We start from the raw sequence: 18,499 nt of genomic DNA, 5'->3' as shown, positions 1-18,499 counted from the left end.
CATTCTCTGTTTTACCATGCTTTGTCCAGCTAATCAATACCATTTGTCAAATCTAAACATATATATTGAGAAGAACATTTTGCATCACTTTGACATTCTTCATGGAGCTTCAGTGAGAAAACCATTGCTACGTGTGCCATACAATATCCACTCTGAAGGCTACTGAAGATTCATCAAGAGGGCTGGCTGATAAATGAGTTTTTGTACATTCAGAAGACCTAAAACTGGGCACTTCCTTACAGATTTCTCCTGGCAATGTGTACTGCTGTGCCCATCAGCCAAGCCTTGTGTGAAAGTGTACTACACCTTCAGCTCTGAGAGTTAGAGCCAGAAAACTATAGGGTTTTGTCATTAATGATGTCTTTTCAAATGTACTTTAAGGATATTTGAGGTATTGGTAGCTCCTGTATTCTTCATACTACAATTTATGATCATTATGTTACAGGAATATATCTTCACATTCATCAAGTTTCTCAATTAATGAAAGGAAAAAAAAAAACAAAAAACAAACCAAACCCACAGGTTGGATATGCAATTCTGGATCAGTAACAGAAATTTAATTCAAAGTCACATAGATGTTTCCTATACATGTAAATACCATTTTTATGCTTTGAACTAGTAAACCGGTCTGGGATTTTTTGGGGTTTTTTTGTGGTTGTTTTTTTTTTTTAATTTTTATTTTTATTATTGTTGTAAGCAACTTCCAGCAATGAAACTCCAAAGCAAAGGAAAAAAAGTGGCATCCAAATTAATCTCTAAATCACCCCAAGATTTTCATCTTGCCAATCAAATTGGGATTACTATTAATTTTCTTGAACATATTTCATGTTGTCACTATTACAATAAATACAAGAAAGAAGTTGCATCAGGGGAGAAATGTGTAAGCCTTGAAATGGTTTGTGGTCAGCTGAGATTTTTTATTGACCAAGAGTCCACAAATATCTTCTGATCCTCAGATGTGTTTATGCATTTTTCTTACCATGTTTGCTTTCCTTGGATAAAACTACATTTGGACCCACAAAGCCCCCTATAACTGCATAAGTTTCCAGTCTTCTCTTCATGACTAGAACATGACATCACTAAATAAAGCTGATACCTTCTGCAATAGCAGAAGACTGGGAAATATGATTAAATTTCAGTACTGTGTATAAGATCAATAAATATTTTAAATCACTGTCAGTATGCTCCTGTACTTTATTATTTATCCATTCAGAATTGACATTAACCAAGTTTTTAACACCTTAATCCTCCAAAGTTAGGTATAAACTAGTTCCAAAAACTCATTATCTAGAGAAACTATCAAATTCTGAGAGTTGCCTCTCTGTTCCATTTTCTGATTTCAAACATGTCTCAGTCAAATACCTCCAGCACTGTACTGCTGCAATTAATTATAGCTGCAATTAATTTTCTTGAACTATACATATTTGGTTCTCTCCTTTACTTAAAGTTCTTAAAGTACTTCAAAATTTTCTTTAGTTTGAGTTGAGCAACCAAGATGACATGTAACGTTACATGTTACCTATGTAACACACTGACTTTTTCCAAGGCAGGTATCTTCTAATTTCTTCCTGGTTTAGATTTGCTCATACTTGATTCATCCACAGCTGAGTAATACGGCAGTTAACAAGCAGAAATTATAATTTTTCTTCTCCGCATGTCTTTAAACCTCACTGCCTATATGCAGATACAGACAATTGCATACAGCTCCCTCAGCTCTGCTGCACAACTACCTTGTCCCATTTGTTCCTCATTCTGGACCAAGTTCAAAAGATGCTACTGAATTGTTAAAAAAATGTTACTAACTGTCCTCCAAAAAGCTACTTTCATTCACACATGCAAAGGCTCAAATTTCTAATGGGTCTGAAGCTCTTCTCAAAGATTTTATTTGGCATAGAAGGATTACTGATGATAGTTTCAAAGCAGAAAAATATGTCAGGCATATGTTGCATGATTATAACTAGAACAGAGCTTTGATGTGCCCCCAAAATCCAACCACTCCACTCCCAAGCATTACCCTGGACCACTTCAGCAAAGAAACAGGTTTTCTCTCTTCCAAATCTTTAGAACAATTCCTGCTGTCTTCAGTCTCAGAAACAACTTTCTCCCTTTTCATACCCTTCTCCTGCCTGCCCAGATAGCCAGTGTTCCCTGGAAGCATCTTTGATTTTAATTGTGGGGTTTGCTGATTTTGTGGGGTTTTGTTGTTGTTGTTTTATTTCTCAGCAGAATAATTCTTATTTCTTCTGCAGCACCTTGACTGGTTCCTTCCTTTCTTATTAGCTCTGACAGCCATGGCAATTGCATGAGCATGCCTCAGAGACAGCTCCAGCAGTCACTACAGCTTGCCAAAAGATCTCTTATTTAAAATTACAACTGCTGGACAATTCCACATATGTACTTCAAAGGCACTTTGTTCTGACAATACACATCCCTCCAAAAGGTCTCGAACTTGCAAGTTGGTTATGCATTGCATTCTCCCTGACAGAAAATATGATTGGTTTGTTCTCAAGAAGATCCTTGCTGCTTTTATCTCTTTACTTTTCCAAATCTATAAATATTTTGGTATAACACAGAATGTTAATTTATGCAGAAGACAGTCAGGTTTCTGTAAGGCCGTGTGCTTCTTACAAGATATATCATATATTTGTCAAGCTGAAAAACCTAAAGAGATGGTATGGAAATCACTTTTTTGTGGTTTTTTTTCTTTTTTTTATGTGCTGCTTCAAAATGAATCAACTATGACACCATATGCTGCAACAATTGCTGAGAATGACAAAAGTAATATATTTTTCTAAAAATCAACAAAAAAGCATCATTAAATTAAGGAAATTTTATTTCCCCTTAAATCTTCCTGTATCTTCCTGGCTCACGTAGCATCTCGTTGTTTTATTTCTGTGTAGGCTCTTACCAGACCTCCTCTCACTGTGGCAGGCTTCTTTCTAGAGAAACATGAGCATCCTCTGGCTACTGGTGGAATAACAGAGATGTCCTTCACTTCAAAGGTAGAAGAATCCTATACCTGTTCCAGGACCTCCACTGTGCCAGCACATTCAGGGTGTTTTGGTCTTGGGCTTAGACATTCCCCATCTAAGAGCATAAGAAATTTTACCTTGTGCTCACTGTGAGCCTAATAAAAATAAAGCCACAGTTTAAAAAATAACATATATACATGATATATATTATATCTACATTAAATATTAGCATCAAGTTACAATTTTGCTTCTTTAATAATGTGTATCTCTTATCATGCTGCAGCCTACCATTCATCTGCTTTTCATAGCAGAAAAGATATTTGCTCCTTGCTCTGCTTGAAGGGTCGAGTTTGCTAGAATTGTCAAGAGAAATTGTCACTCTGAAATTAACTGGATGTGGATATCAGTTGGCTGAACAAAAGAGAAGTCTGATTATGCTGTAAGCACTGAAGACACATTGCACAGCTAGGAAGCTTTTCTTCCCATTACTTAACATGTTGCTTGGTTACCTCATCAAACTTGTCATCTGTGAGGAAATCCATTTCTTTAAGGAAAAAAAATCATAAAGCTAACTCCTCTGGGACTGAAATGGGAGAAAGGATTTTTATTTACACTTATTTCTGAAGTTTCAGTTCAAAACTAAGTTGCTATGTTTACACCCCAGGTATGAAAAAATATAATTGGACAGACCATTCTCAAAAAATTGTGCCATGCCCCATAGTGGAGTGCTCTTGTCACCCTCGGTGTAACAAACATCACTCTGTGTGTTCAAAAGTTGCCAGGACCTTAGCTAAGGCTTCATGCAAGTCCCTTACAATCAATTCATCACCCTTATGTAGTCCACAGGTAGTAAGTTAGAAGGCCAACTGATAGAGAAAAGGTTTGGCACAACCAAATGCTTTCCATGCCACCAAACCCAATGATCCTGAGAAGCCTGGAATTTTTCTAACAGTTGGCCACCATTTGGAGACAACACAGAGTCAAGCAGGTTTGGCCCTGGAAAATGGCTTTCCAAAGCATTTCTCCTGTGGTTGTGGTAGACCTGGTCCTTGGATGTGCTGCACTCATGAGATTATACTTCCATTTTCCCAAAGGCTGTGCAGAATTCAGCAAACCTCAGTTCCAGGGTGTAAAAAAAAAGATGACATAATGATAATGATAATAAAGATGATGATGATGATAATTAGTAGTAGTAGCAGTAATACCACCAAAACACCCACAACACCAACAAAAAAACCCAACCAACCAACCAACCAACCAACCAACCCTCGCCAAACTAAAATAAGCCACCAACAAAAGAATCCCCCCAAGCCCTACGCAAAGAAAGAAGAGCTTTGCCCGGGAAGCCGGCAGCTCCCTGCGGGCCCTCGCCTTATCGCATCACCTCTTCTCTCTGCCCATTCGACTCCGCCGACCCTCCCCAGCCGTCAGACGGCAGCAGCGTGAGCGCCGCTCTCCCCGGCCTCGATTCTCCCCGGTCACGCCCGACCCAGCCTCTCCCGCGCACTCTCTGCACCCGCGCCCGCCGCATCCCGGTGCCGCGGCGGTGGCGGCGCCGGCGTCGCTGTCGGTGCCGGTCCGGGCGGGCTGGGTCGGGCCGGGGCGGGGTCCGCAGCTCGCACGGCACCGCCCCCGGCGGGCAGACGGGCGCGGCGGCGTCACGCGGCGGTGCCGCCCCCCGCTCCCGGCGGCCGCCCCCGCCCGCCGCCGCCGCCGCCGCCGCCGCCGCCGCCGCGCACCCGCAGCAGCGCCCGCTCCGCTCCGCTCCGCTCCGCTCCGTCGGCGAGCGGCAGAGGCAGCCCCGGCAGCCTCGCCTACCCCGGCCCGGCCCCGGCCCCGCGGCCCCCGCGCAGGTAAGGCGCGCCCGCAGAGCGGGCGGAGCGGCCCCGCGGAGGACCAGCCCCGCTCCGCCGCGGCGGAGACGGTGGCGGCGGCGGCGGCGGCGCCGCGAGAGGCTGGTGGGTTTGCGTGCGGTGTTGTGGAGAGGTGGATGGCGAGGAGAGGAGATGGTGGAGCGGAGGTGTAAGTTAAAGGTTGGATGCGGTGATTTATTGCCCCTTGCCAGGCGGGGGGAGAAGGGGAGAGGGGATCTGCGAGACTTGAGCGATAAAATCAATCTGCTGCATATTCTCCCTAGCGTGAGCTGCCGTGATGAAACGCGAAGCCGGGGAAGCGATGAGATATCGCAGTATTATTGTTATTTATCGGCGGCGGTCTGAAAGAGACGAGGGGCTTGTGCGGGAAGTGCATTGGTAATTTGGGACATTTTCTATTGTGTGCCAGAAGAAAGAGGGCACTCGGCTTCTTCGATATGTGTTTGAAACTGTTAAGCTTCCTGCTGATGGTGTGCATTTTTGAAGGGGTATAACTAATATCATAAGCGTATTAAAATAAACATATCTGCAGACTGGAAGAGGAGCAAAATCGATCATTCCAGCCGCTTTGGAAAGAATTTGATTCTAGAAATTACGTAGAAATGAAAGGAAAAGATTAATGATGCTGCTAAGTCTGCTTTTGAATTAGAGCGCTTCTCCCTTTGGCTGCAGCAAGGTTGTTTTTCAGGTCCTTTTATTTCATCCGGTAATTTGTGAACTCTGGTCTTCCCCGCACCCGTAGACAATGCTCTGTATTTCATACAATAAGGATTCTGCCAAGGATTGTGCATGCCAACCGACCTGGCGTTTATTAAGGATTTGTTGACCTATGGGTGTCTCTCTCTCTCTCTCTCTTTTTCTAATTTGAAAAGGCTCAATCGGGGCACCTGTGACTAAATCATATTTTTTGAAGAATAAAAAATGGTTGTAAAGGGGTGGGGGAAGCATACGGAATAATTGGCGAGGCGCTGAATGCAATAGCTACATTTATATTGGTTTGTGCCTATTTCTCGCTACATATGTTCATGGATACATTGCTAGGAGGGATGCCTGGTATTTAAGAGCCATTTGAGATAGATAGATAGATAGATAGACAGACAGACAGACAGACAGATGTTAGTAAATTGCCCTCTTCCGAGAATGAAAGTGTCCTTCTGCTTTGGAAATGACTAGACAAGACTGTGCTGTTTATTGGCAATGTGTGAATTATATCGGCAGTAATAAATAAGCAATTGTTGGTTGGGCTATTTTTATCTTGGGTCTTTCTCCTTTCTTTTACAGTCTTCCCACCTCTCCGTCTTTTTTTTTTGTTTCCTTTTTTTATTTTCTTTCCTTTTTTTCCCCCTTTCTTCTTCTTTTCCCTTTCTCTTCCCCCCTCTTGCTGCCGCCGCCGCTGCTGTGTGTGTGTGTGTGTGTGTGAGTGAGGGGGCAGGCAGGCGCTGCAGCCAGCGGCAGGCAGCGGGCAGGGATGCTCTCGAGGTGGGATCCCCGCGCGGCGGCTCTCCGCGGACACCTGTAGGGATCGCTCTGGCACGCACGGCGGCCGCGCACACATTTACACTCACACCGCGTCCTTGCCTGGCTCCCCCCACCCTCCTCCCCACCCCTGGTAGGCACCACGGGCTCCTGACAACCTCCCGCTCTTGCGCCCGGCGCAAAGAGGCGCAAATCCCTTCCCTCCCTCCGCCCCGCTCCTCCCGCCCCGCGCACCTTGCGCCTCCCGCATTCCCTGCCCACCGCTCCTTCCCTCGAGGGCCAGCCCAGCCCCAGCAGCTGCCCGAAAACCCCCGTGAGCGCGCACACACACACACACACACACACCCACACACCCACACATCCCGCACCCCGTCTCCACAAACCTCCCTCTTCCCCCACTCATCACCTCACACACAGCCCCCTCCCTCTATGTCATTGTCCCCGGGCACGCACGCCGTGTCTCAAACCGCCAGCCAGCACCCGGCTCCCGCACCCCCCCACGCACCCCAGATCCGCTCCATCACCACCTTCTTCCCCCCCGCGGCCGCCCGCACGTCCCCTCCAGGCCCTCGGCGCCCGCCCCGGCTCCCACTGGAGCTCAGCCCCACGGCGGCGCAGGGGCAGCGCCGGGGCCGCTCCCGCTCGGGCGAGCTCGGGCAGCGGGCGCCGCCGCCCCGTCGGGCCGCGCAGGGCGGAGCTGTTCCGGGTGCTGAAGCAGGAGCGGCCGCTCGGCGCGGAGCCGCAAGCCAGCAGCGCCCCAGCCCGCGGCCACCGCCGCGCCGGGGAAGGCCCTTTGGGGAGCGGGGCTGGGGGGCTCCCGCTGCGGGCCCTCACGGGAGCTGCTGGAAAATCCCTCGGCCGGTAGCGGCTTTGCCAGAGGTGGCTCCTGCCAGGGGGACAGGGAGGGCGTGGAGGAAACCTGGGGTCTGCCTGCTGCTGGTGGGCACGCCTGGCCTCTCCCCGCAAAGTTTGGGGGTTCTCCTCCACTCTCTTTTGCTGCTGTTGCCCACCTCACGTGTGGCAAATAATAAAAATAATCGTGTTGACATTTAGAGGAATGAAATTAAATATAGAGAGAGTAGGAGGTGACTTAGCAGCTCTGAACGTGTCAGGTGCAGGCAGCTGAGGTGTGTGCTTGTTTTTAAAATGTTTCTCCTGGGCAGGGTCATCTCTGCCCCATCTCCCCACACATGCATGCACATGCTCGCACACACACACACACACACCTCAGCCCAGAAGAGGGCTTGGCAGCAGCTCTGGCTGAGCCATTGTGTCTGCCTAAGTGCTACTGGCCAAGAAATGTAACGCAGGGAAGCGGAAGAGATGAGTGAGGGAGATGTTGGATATCCTCTCCTCCATCAGGAGAGGTCTGCTAATATACAGCTTCCAGAAAAGATACAGCAGCTCTGGGGGAGAAAAACAGCATCTCCGCTGAAACATTTTGGATGTAGAGACCTCTTCAGTGAATAAGGGTGAACTGTGGCATATATATAATTTTGAAAACAGAGTTGTTCTCTCCTTGTTCTCTTAAGTAAGGGCAGCTGTGTAAATATATATAAAATACTGCAACCCATTTCAGAGGACTAGCACCTGGGATTAGCTGATCTGCATTGTGAATAATGTCAACATCAGACCTGGCTTGAATTGGATTTCCCCTGCCATAGCAAAAAATATCAGCCCCAGAAAAAACCAGGTGGCAGAGGAAAAATATGGTTTGAAATTTTCAAAAAGCCTTCTAAGAAACTATTGCAATTCTTCCTCACCCCAGGAAAAATAAAGCAGTAGGTGTGCCATGCATGGTGAAGTTTGTCAGTTCCTGCTGGGAGTTCTGGCCACTTAATTTTTTTGACCTGTATAGAAACAACCACAATTGGGCTTGGTAGCATCATCTGTATGACTAGGACCCTGTAGCTTCACAGGCAATGGTGTTTTCACAAATAAAACAAAATAAATTGCAGAATAAACACCATCTTTTCTGCTTAACATTGTTCTTGCAATAATAAAATGCACTCCTAAATTTTTGGAAGTTTTGGAAAGGTAAGTAAGTAGTTTACATTTCAATTATACCATAAAAATGTAATCTAGTATAAACATATATGTTAAGATTTGTGTTTAGCACAGCAACCTATTGCAATTTCTGATTACAGAGGCATTTTCCTAATGTCCAACACCAGTCGAAGGAAAAAACAATCACAAATGTTTGCTATTGATCAACTTAGTGATTCAACATGGTATTAGTTGTCATTTCTTATTATTCTGTTTCAATTCCTTGCAGATTAGAAACAAAAACAATAGAGGAAAATCGCCTCCCTGGATCTTAGCCTTGGCCTTTTTCAAGCAAAGAGGAGAGGAGCTGAAAGGCTTTGCATGTCAAGTGGCCACTCAGCAGTTTCACAGCTTCTGGATTTCAACCCCATTGGGATTGAGGCAGCTCAAGAACCACGAGCGATGAGTCCTGTCATCTGCTGAAGCTCCTCTAGCACCATGGCAAACAGGCTGTGATATGACAAGAAGATCCATCCTAGGGAGGCAGCATTGGGATCCATAATTGGCTTCCTGGGAAATGACAGCTGGTGGAGAGGATGTAAAAAGAGGTGTGCATGTGCCAGGATATTGCTACAGCCTTGCCGAGCTGGTGGATCAACTTGGAGAGTTTTGCCACTGATCTTGGGTTTTTTTCCTGGTTTGGTAATGTTTGGTTTGGGGAAAATTTCTGCTGACTCACCCACCCCTGGACACCTTTTGCGGTGTGTGGCCAGCCAGTGAAGAGTTCCAACGGCACCTTACCCCCACTGCGAGTCCCCTCCGGTCGCCCGTGGCACCATCTTGTGCCCAACCCCATCCCGTGGGGCAGCTGCAGCCCCCCGCCCCGGGGAGTCTCCCACAGTGACCCCCGCACCCGGGGCGGGGGTGAGCGTGCCCGAAGCTTCCAGCGTGGCCAACTCCCGGCAAGATTTTACCCTGTCTGCCGCCGGGGCCCCGGTGCTGCCCCCCGCCAGCCCTGCAGCCCCGCTCGCCCGCCCCAGGCCGCGCAGGATGGGGGCGGTGCTGGTGCGGCGCGGGGGCTGCCTGCTGCTCTGGCTGGCCTTACTGCTGGGCTGCTGGGCTGAGCTGGGCAGCGGGCTGGAGTTCCCGGGCGCGGAGGGCCAGTGGACCCGCTTCCCCAAGTGGAATGCCTGCTGCGAGAGTGAAATGAGCTTCAACATGAAAACGCGCAGCTCCAGCGGGCTGGTGCTCTACTTTGATGACGAGGGTTTCTGTGACTTCCTGGAGCTCATCCTCACCCAGGGAGGGCGGCTACAGCTCAGCTTCTCCATCTTCTGCGCCGAGCCTGCCACCTTGCTCTCGGACACGGCGGTCAACGACAACCTCTGGCACGCTGTTGTCATCCGCCGCCACTTCAAGAACACGACGCTGATCATTGACCGAACCGAGGCCAAGTGGGTGGAGGTGAAGTCCAAACGGCGGGACATGACTGTCTTCAGTGGCCTCTTCCTAGGAGGGCTCCCGCCAGAGCTGCGGTCAGCGACACTAAAGCTGACGCTCTCCTCTGTCAAGGACCGGGAGCCCTTCAAGGGCTGGATAACAGATGTGCGGGTGAACTACACACAGACATCACCGGTGGAGAGCCAGGAGGTGCGGCTGGATGATGAGCAGAGCCGGCTGTGCGCCAGGGACGACGTCTGCCTCAACGGGGGCGTCTGCTCGGTGCTCAATGACCAGGCTGTCTGCGACTGCTCCCAAACGGGCTTCCGAGGGAAGGACTGCAGTGAAGGTAAGGGGCCATTTCAGGTCGCCCCATTGTCCCCCTCCCCATTGGTCTGTGGAGGGGATGGGTCAGACTCCAGGCCTGCATGAAATTTCATCTGTATGAGTGGATCTTCCTCCCTTCCCACCCTTCCCACCATGTCCCCGGCCCCCCTCTTCCCCACCTTCTTCTCCATGTCTTCCACATGTCTCTGTGGCCAACCATGGTGCCATCACTCTTCTGCTCTCTGCGAGGCTGGATGACAGGAGGAAGAGGATGTTATCTGAGCATCTTCTGGAGGCGGGGCGGGATTTTTGGGTTGTTCTGGGTAAAGGAGAGATGGGTGCTGAGTACCAGGTCTCACCCAAATGGCAAGGGGTGGCTGGAATCATGCTCGGTGGGAGCTGAGGGAGGGGATGTGCATGCTTATTGCAAGCAGTTGGTGGTAATTAATTTGGGGAGCAGGGAAAGTGATTCTGGGAATAATTTAACTGGATTAAGTGCAAAGATTACCTGTGTTTGTTTTTGTAGGGTAGAGGAGACCCAGAGTCCATTTTGTATTTGCCTCTGCCATGTCGTTGAAATAAAATCGGTGATTTATTTGTGAATTCCTTAAATTGTGGCCGGGGAGGAAGGGGATTAAACAGAGGATTATGTTTTTGCGTGAATGTGAATGGTACTGCTTTGCAACATGTTTAGCAATTCATCATGCCAGTTAGACAGGACAAGGGGGAAGTACATGCTTCAAGACCACAAAATGACTGAGTAGTTTTACCAAGGAAGAGGAAACCTAGAAAAACAGCAGTTTCCTTAATCTCATCTGCAAATAAATCACTGGGTAAAAATATGATTCATATTCAGTGCCCATTGTTTTTAGCAAATTGAAAGAATGTGAATATTTACTTTGCAGATGCATGCAGGACTCTTGTTTTTATTATTTTGTTAGAAAATGTACCCTTGCTTGCAGCTCCTTAGACATAGAAATTGTGTATGTTGTGTACCTAGAGCAGGATGTGAAGGTGCAAAAATGAAATAAGAGCAAATGTATCAAGGGAAAATATGAGTATCATGTCAAAATGGGAGAGCAAAGACCTAAGTTTAAAATGTAAAAGGTAAATATGAATAAGATATTATCAAGGCCAAATTAAGATCTTTACTTAGTGGCTGCATGACATTTATGGCTGAATAATTTGCCTTTAGCATTTCTATCAGATTTCCCTCATTATAAGAAAGAAAACATAATTTGTGACTGTGTTTTATTATGTAACACCTTCTGTCCTTAGTGTCAATACTCAAAACACTACAGTCATTCTGCATCCTGTTTAGTTTATCTGCTGTTTATCTCTCATCTGTCATTTGTGAAAAATTCAAGCCCTATTAATACTTTATTTTTTTTTTATAGGAGCAAATAATAGTATCAGAAAATTAGTAATTTGTACATTCAATTGCACCTATTCCCAGAAACTGTAAAATGAAATATCTTTTATATTAGCTAAACTATCTCAATTGATTTAGTATTTGGGTATCAATTTTTAATATACGGTACTACATAATGTGTAAGTGTATGTACAATACTGACTTGTCTTAACATCTCTAAGTTAGGCCCTATTATAAAGAAAAAGAAAACTATGAGGTGTAGAAGCTTTGTTAAAGCAGTAATGTAATTTAAATACTATTAATACTATTATTCATTTATATACCCTTTACACTAAAACATAGTTTATTTATTTGAAGTTATTTTGCACATACTTATGTGAAAGAGTTCACATAATTGCATAGAGTATCAGTCAGATAAATTATTGTCTTTACATAATAATAGGTTCAGTGGCTATTTTTAAGGAACATTTTTATGTTTAGATTGAAGGTTAGTGAAATACATATCTATATTTATATTTAGTGAAAATTATGTGGAACTTTTAAGATGACACTCAAAATAACATTTAAAGTCCCCTCCAAATTAAGATAAAATGCTGACTTCATTTAAGTGCTAGTGGTTTTACAGTTGACATCAGTGGGATCAAGATTGTCCTCATGTATCCCTTGACTATTGAGAAGCCATATAAAATATTAGCAAGTCTTATAATTTCAGCAGAAAATATTCAGATTCTGATTTTATTTGAAACAGGAGGCAACATTTGCCCTGACAGCAACATAAATGGAACTACATTGCAGTTTATACCTGTTAATTGAGAAAAGGTGGCAACTGACACTTCCATCAGTCAAGTTTTGATGAAGGATTTAGAAGTTACTCATATGTACCAGCAAAGATATTGAACTATTATAAATTATTTAATATTCTAAGAAACAGAAAAGGCAGAAGGACAAGTAAAGCCTTTATATCTGCCAAGAAAGAAACCTTGGCTTCTGCTCTTTAGATTTTGTAGCCAACATATATATTAAGCTGTTGAACTTCGATAATTTGTTCCCAGAATGTATAAATTTCCCATAACCCTTAGAAAGACATTGCATTGCTAGAGGATCATCCCAGTATGCAATTATCTGAAGGGCTCTTTTGAGTTTTCACTCCTAACCTTGTTTTGGTTTTTGTTTAAAAATGGTTTTAGGTAAATCCCCCAACTTTCCATTTTTATCTGAAATTGTAGCCACGCATTGCTACCTATTCTTTAAAGGTGAAAGATGGTTATCAAATTCTACTTTCCTTGGATTTTTATATATATATATATATATATATATATATTAATTTTGTCTTGGATTTGTTGTTCTTCTATATCTCTGCAGTCTGGTATAACACAGAGTTCCTCAATGTAATGAGGAGTGTAGGAATTAGTGTCAACAACAGCAAAGAAAACCTTTTCAAAATTTCCGACCCTGACTTGCATATTTAGGAATTAAATTAATAGGTTTAGAGTCAAAGTTTCAAGTCTTAAGATGCCATTTTTTAATACAAGTTCAGATATTTTCAGGAGAAAATCTGGTGGGGTTTTGTTTCCAAGATTTTAATCTCTGAAAAGCTTATTAATGTTCCCTGAATTAATTTTGTTTCTTATAAGAATGAAGTTCAACCAGACTGGGTTCAACCCAGCCCAGGTTGGGTTTTTTGTTTTGTTTTGTTTTGTTTTTTGGTTATTTTTTAAAACTCATAGTAATATAAATTATTTCCAGTTGGCTTAACTGGTTTTATACCTGTTTAAATCAGGAGTAGCTTCATTTATGTTTTCTGAACTACACCACTGTGAGAACAGTGCAAGCTAGGGAAGAGCCACTCAGTCATTCCTTTTGTTCCAGTAGGATCTAATTCTCTTAAATGAGAACATTGGCATAAATCACAGAAAAAAAGGACTGGAATTTTGTTTAAGTGTCAAGGATGTGCAGTCCATAGCAAAGAAAAATATCATCTCTAGCAGTTCTCTCATTGATAGGCCCATGAGTAAAAACAGTACAAGAGCCTTCTAAAAGAGAAAATAAAATCTCTATTTTCTACTGAAGACGGCAAGGGTATATTATTCCACACAATAATAACAATTCAGTAGAAGGAAAAATACACAAAATTATAATGAATTTTATTAGGAATAAGACTTGCATTGAAATAAGACCTGGCTGCCATATCAATTTTCTGATAAGTTTTTGACATACATTTCAATTTTCTATTCAGTGAAAATTACAATATTTCCTGAAATTACTCACATTTGTATGGCTTGATTCTATGATAAGGAGAGATTTTTATTAAACAGACCAACTTTAAAGTGAGATTTTTAGTGCATTAAGTCAAGGTCCTAGAGCATAAGGAGAATAAATTATTTCTATCAGCGAACATATATTCTTCTTGTAATTTTGCTTGTTAAGTTAAAATTTCAAAACAAAAAAAGAAAAAATATTTTGCCCATTAAATTACTAAAATTTAATTTAGATCTTCTGACTTTAGATCAAAAGAAAAAAAGAAAAAAAGGAAAATTTTTCTTCATTCTCATTTATATAAAAATAGCCTTGTCCAGTATCCTGACTGAGAAAGTAAGCAGGTAGCTCTAAAAGAAGTAGTAAAATACATGTGATAACGTTGAGTTGGGGGAAGTTTCTCACTGATGTTAACTTCTTGTCACTCCACACCCTTCTGCTTTTCTACATCTCTAATGTCTTGATAAAGTTGCAGACAAGATCCTTTATCTTCTTAAAATACAGCTTCCCTACTTAGTTCATTATTGGCATCTATACAGACAATTGCTCCTGCTCATAACATGTTGTATTTTAGCTGTTCCACTGAGTTTCTGGCTTGTGAGAAAATGAGGACTGTTCAGGCAGCTGTTCACTGTAAGAGATGCTCTTGTCAGATATTCAGAGGCTGATGCCAGCTATGGTTTGAACTGTGAAAGTGATTTTTGAGGAAGTCAGTTCCAGATGTCTCAGCCTAGCCAGTACTTTGATTTGTTTGTTTGGGTTCTGAATACACTACATGAGTCTTTGTTGTATTTCCTTTTGCATGTTAACTTTTTAAAAAGCCATCCCATATTTATACCTCTTAGAAAGTTTTCATAATTTAAATAATTTTCTTCTCTTTATGCCTTGGATGAAGCATTTGAACTTCTTTTGACATGAATTGTCTATTGCAAGTTGTGTGTTTGTGTGAGATGTTGTAGAACTCATTGTCTAGAATCAGTCTTAACAGAGCAGTCACCATGGTCTTTATCCTTCTTGAATCCTAGCTGAATGTACTTTGGACTAGTAAATACTGTGAACAAAATTTGCCTTTTTGATTTTGATTACATTTGATTCATTTAATTTTGATTAAATTTTGAATTTAATACAGATTTCAGAATCTTTATTAAATGATCTGTATTTCTTCTGCACGCTGAATTTCTTGTCAGTGCCACTGGCCACTGGGGTGATGTTGGTTTAGAAGGAGGGCTAGAAATGCACCAGAAATTGTACTGAGGTTCTGTAAATGTACAAATTATGTCAATAACTTAACAATCATTATTTCACTTTATTTAATATTTATTTAGTATTTCTAAATGGTGACTTTGTCAGAGTAGAATCTTGAGAGCAGATAGTTAAGTAATCAAAAAGGCATTCAGAAGTGTTGCATCTGTTATATTCACATTTAGTCATATGAAAATCCATTCCTTATGTCAGTTTAAAGCACAATTTTGCATCATTTTCCTAATGAAATCTGATATAGTACTTTGTCTGCCAGGATTCAGCATGATAGGATATTGATTTCAATATGCACCTCATATAAAATCACAGGAATTTGAATACTGTTTCACTGGTAATTAGGAGTTGGCAGTCTTTTTTACATTATCTTCCAAGAAGTTTTGTTGTCAAGTATTATTAATCCTTTTAAAATGCTGATATTGAAATACTTATAGCCCACATATTGGTAATGCAGGTAGTATTTTAAATAGTGAGGTTGTCATTTCCCTTTGGGCCTAGCTGAGGTGCTGGGTCCTTGTTAAATTAAAGTCTATACTATGAATTATAGACAGCTAATATGGTAGGAGAATTTATATCTAGCACCATAGGACCTTGTGTCAGATTGGTCATATTCATGCAGAATTTCAAAATAATATATATTAAAATTGTCTATGTTTTGATGTAATTGCACTTCAAGGCTTGTGGGCATTTTGGACCAAATGCACTTGATCTTTTGTCTCAGCTGAAGGTTGGCTCCCTAGGAGTCTTTTAACAGTAGTTGCTAGCTATGAATTTGTGGGATTTCACCCCTCCATCATTACTAACCTGATGGACAGGAATGGGCAAACAGGCTGGAAATTAAAAATGAGTTCCTGATAGAAATATCTTTATGTATAGGCTAGCATTAACATAGGCAGCTTGGAGGGTTCATGCTTCTTTTAATAAACATATTACAATTGCTTGGTAACTTAAGAGAGAAAACTTCATCCATCTGTCTGGTGAATTTAATGTGATGTTTTATCTACCAGAAAGCTTGGCATTCCTTTTAGAAAACATGAAACCATACCAGTTTTTTGGAAAAATACTCTGTCCTGTTTGTTGTGCTGTAGTTGAAACTTGTGTGCCTTCACAAACATATGATTTCCAGAATACTGAAGGGCATTCTGAGGTGTTGAATACCTTTGTGAACCTGATGACTAAATTGTAGAGACCAAATATACTTTTAGGGATTGATTGGTTAGGGTGTAACTGACATACCTTTAATTGTGTTGTTATATACAGAATTGGCTAGCAAAGTCAGGACAAATAATAGTTTGGTGCCTTTATTTAGTTGTACAGTAAGCTGGGATCATAATTGAATCTTTTACAAAAGATGTGCCCTTTCTTGATTGACAGTTTCTCCTTCTGTACCGTGGTGGTGGTATCTGAGTGTATCACAAGCACTTCACCAGTCTGAATTATATTGTCATGTATCCAGAGCTCAATTTTTCAGCCAAGCTAAAAAGTAGCTGCGTGTGGTGAATTGATGCAAATGTGTAGCCATTCTCTGGATCTTTGAATAGAATCAGTAAGATCAGTGACTACTTTTCCTGGTCATCAAATACTTGAAAGATCAGAATTTCTATTAGGGATATAGGAGAGGAAGCCAAGACCTGAAGCTCCCTTTAGTATTGTGCAACTACTTCAGTCTACAGAACTGATAATTGTTAGTTGGCTTTGAAGTTGCAGGCCTTCCTACTGCCTATCCATACATGAGTCTTGGAATAGTGTGCTTTTTCTTGCTTTTTTTGTCTGCCACTGTCTGACATTGTTCTGACTAGACACTGGAAATGATGTAGCTTGTCACCTGGCAGCCACTTCTCCTTTGACAATTCAGCTCTACTCTTAGTCACAACAGTTCTCATCCTTTGCAACACTACACCTGTTTAAAAGTCATCCTTATTACTGTAAAAGGATCCTTATTACTGTAGAAGGATCTAGGATTTAATGTCTAAGGTGAGTGAAGGACTCTTGCTCCTAGTCAATGACCACATAAATTTTTAGTTTCAGTCTCTTCCATTTTCAATGAAAAATCTGAAAGTGAGAGGTGGCATCAGTTATGCCTTGTTTGAGCTTGTCAAAAAATGAGACAGAGGTAGCTGGCAGCTGTCTGCAAGAACAGGATACTGTGATGAGATCTTAGATTTCTTTAATTCTATGGAGTGTATTAGGAACCTACAGTTACTTAGTTATGTCCTAATGAACAGCAGATTTGACACCTTTTAGATGTCTGGAAAAAATGTTCTGTTTTCGTTTTCCACTGGAGTCAATTTGAAGTCCCATTGACTCAAGTTTGGAATTAGGGCAAACCTAATAACCTGCCTATTCTGAACTTTATTATTCAAGTAGGAATATAAAAACAGATAGAACTAGGGCATATTAAATAACCTGCTGATTCTGCCTGTAGTATTCATCTGGGAATGTCTATAGAGAAAATGCTTTTCATAAATTCCAATATTTATTACCATGATCATCATCACTATAATTATTCATTAATTTCATGTGTGCCTTATGAACCATGCTGGAAGAGTGAAGTTATATGACTAATTTTGTCTTACATTTAAGACTCTCTCTGATTTGAGGGAAAACCAGGTTTCCCAAACAAATGGACAGTGCATTCACTGGAATCACATGCAGTTGCTGCCACTACAAACTGAAAGAGTGGATTTTGTCTATGGAAGTGTTACATCCCAACAATGCTACACAGGCATGCAAGTCACAGATTCGTTTCAGATTGTGCCACATTGCACAAGGTCTTGAAATGAGAATATTTGACTTTCTGATTTTGTCTAGAGAAAGGGCTTTGCATTGCTTAAAGGCAGAGAAACTTGATTGATTCTTCCCACAGTGCTGTCTTTTTGTAATTAAGTGAATATGTACAGCCATTAAGGAGGTCACTGGCATTACTCTATGCACCTGGAGATGTATATCACAGTTCCAAAATTTCTGAATTACATTTTAATTTCTGTTGCAGAGTGACCTTCTTGTTCACCTTATTTCTCTTCCATGCTTTTTAGCTTTAACAAAAACATTTTAAAATGACATTATCAAAGGAAGTATTTCCATTAGAAAAAGGTTCCTTGAGAAAGATTGCATATATGTAATATAAATTATATGTGCTTTCTTTTGAATAAGTGTATAGAAAATCACAGAATTTGTGACTTTAAATGGAATGAAGACCTGTGTCATAGTATTGTCATTTTCTTTAGAAGCATATCCTGATTCTTCTTTGTTTCCAAAGGTGACAACAGGAATCTTCACACTCATAGCAGCCTTTGTACAATGGATGTCTACGGCACAATCACAATGAACAGCTGTAGAATGAATTACAGTCTTGTGATGTAAAGATTATATTAATTGTTAAAAATGGGAAAATAGGGCCCTAATGCTAGGGAAAAAAGTGCTCTTCTGCCTTAAAGATGTTATCTTTCCTGATTTTTAATAATGCAAGTGTGATAAAAGGGATATGAAAAAAATTGGATTCCACTGGTTGTTGCACAGCAACAGGCTTACATTTTACA

At 42.2% G+C, this 18,499-nt stretch overlaps 1 protein-coding gene across 18 annotated transcripts in view; it reads left to right on the top strand.

Annotated features, from left to right (window-relative positions):
- The first annotated feature begins 9,358 nt into the window (after window positions 1-9,358).
- Window positions 9,359-18,499, top strand: part of NRXN1 (neurexin 1) — a 672,652-nt gene continuing 663,511 nt past the window's right edge. For all 18 annotated transcript variants that reach the window (XM_062490543.1, XM_062490542.1, XM_062490540.1 and 15 more), the window contains exon 1: window positions 9,359-10,097. In XM_062490543.1, coding sequence (XP_062346527.1) covers window positions 9,359-10,097 — 739 coding nt within the window. The remainder of the gene's footprint in view (window positions 10,098-18,499) is intronic.

Source organism: Cinclus cinclus, chromosome 3, assembly GCF_963662255.1.
Source record: "Cinclus cinclus chromosome 3, bCinCin1.1, whole genome shotgun sequence".
NCBI classification, from domain to species: Eukaryota; Metazoa; Chordata; class Aves; order Passeriformes; family Cinclidae; genus Cinclus; species Cinclus cinclus.
This window is presented reverse-complemented; position numbering and strand designations above follow the sequence as displayed.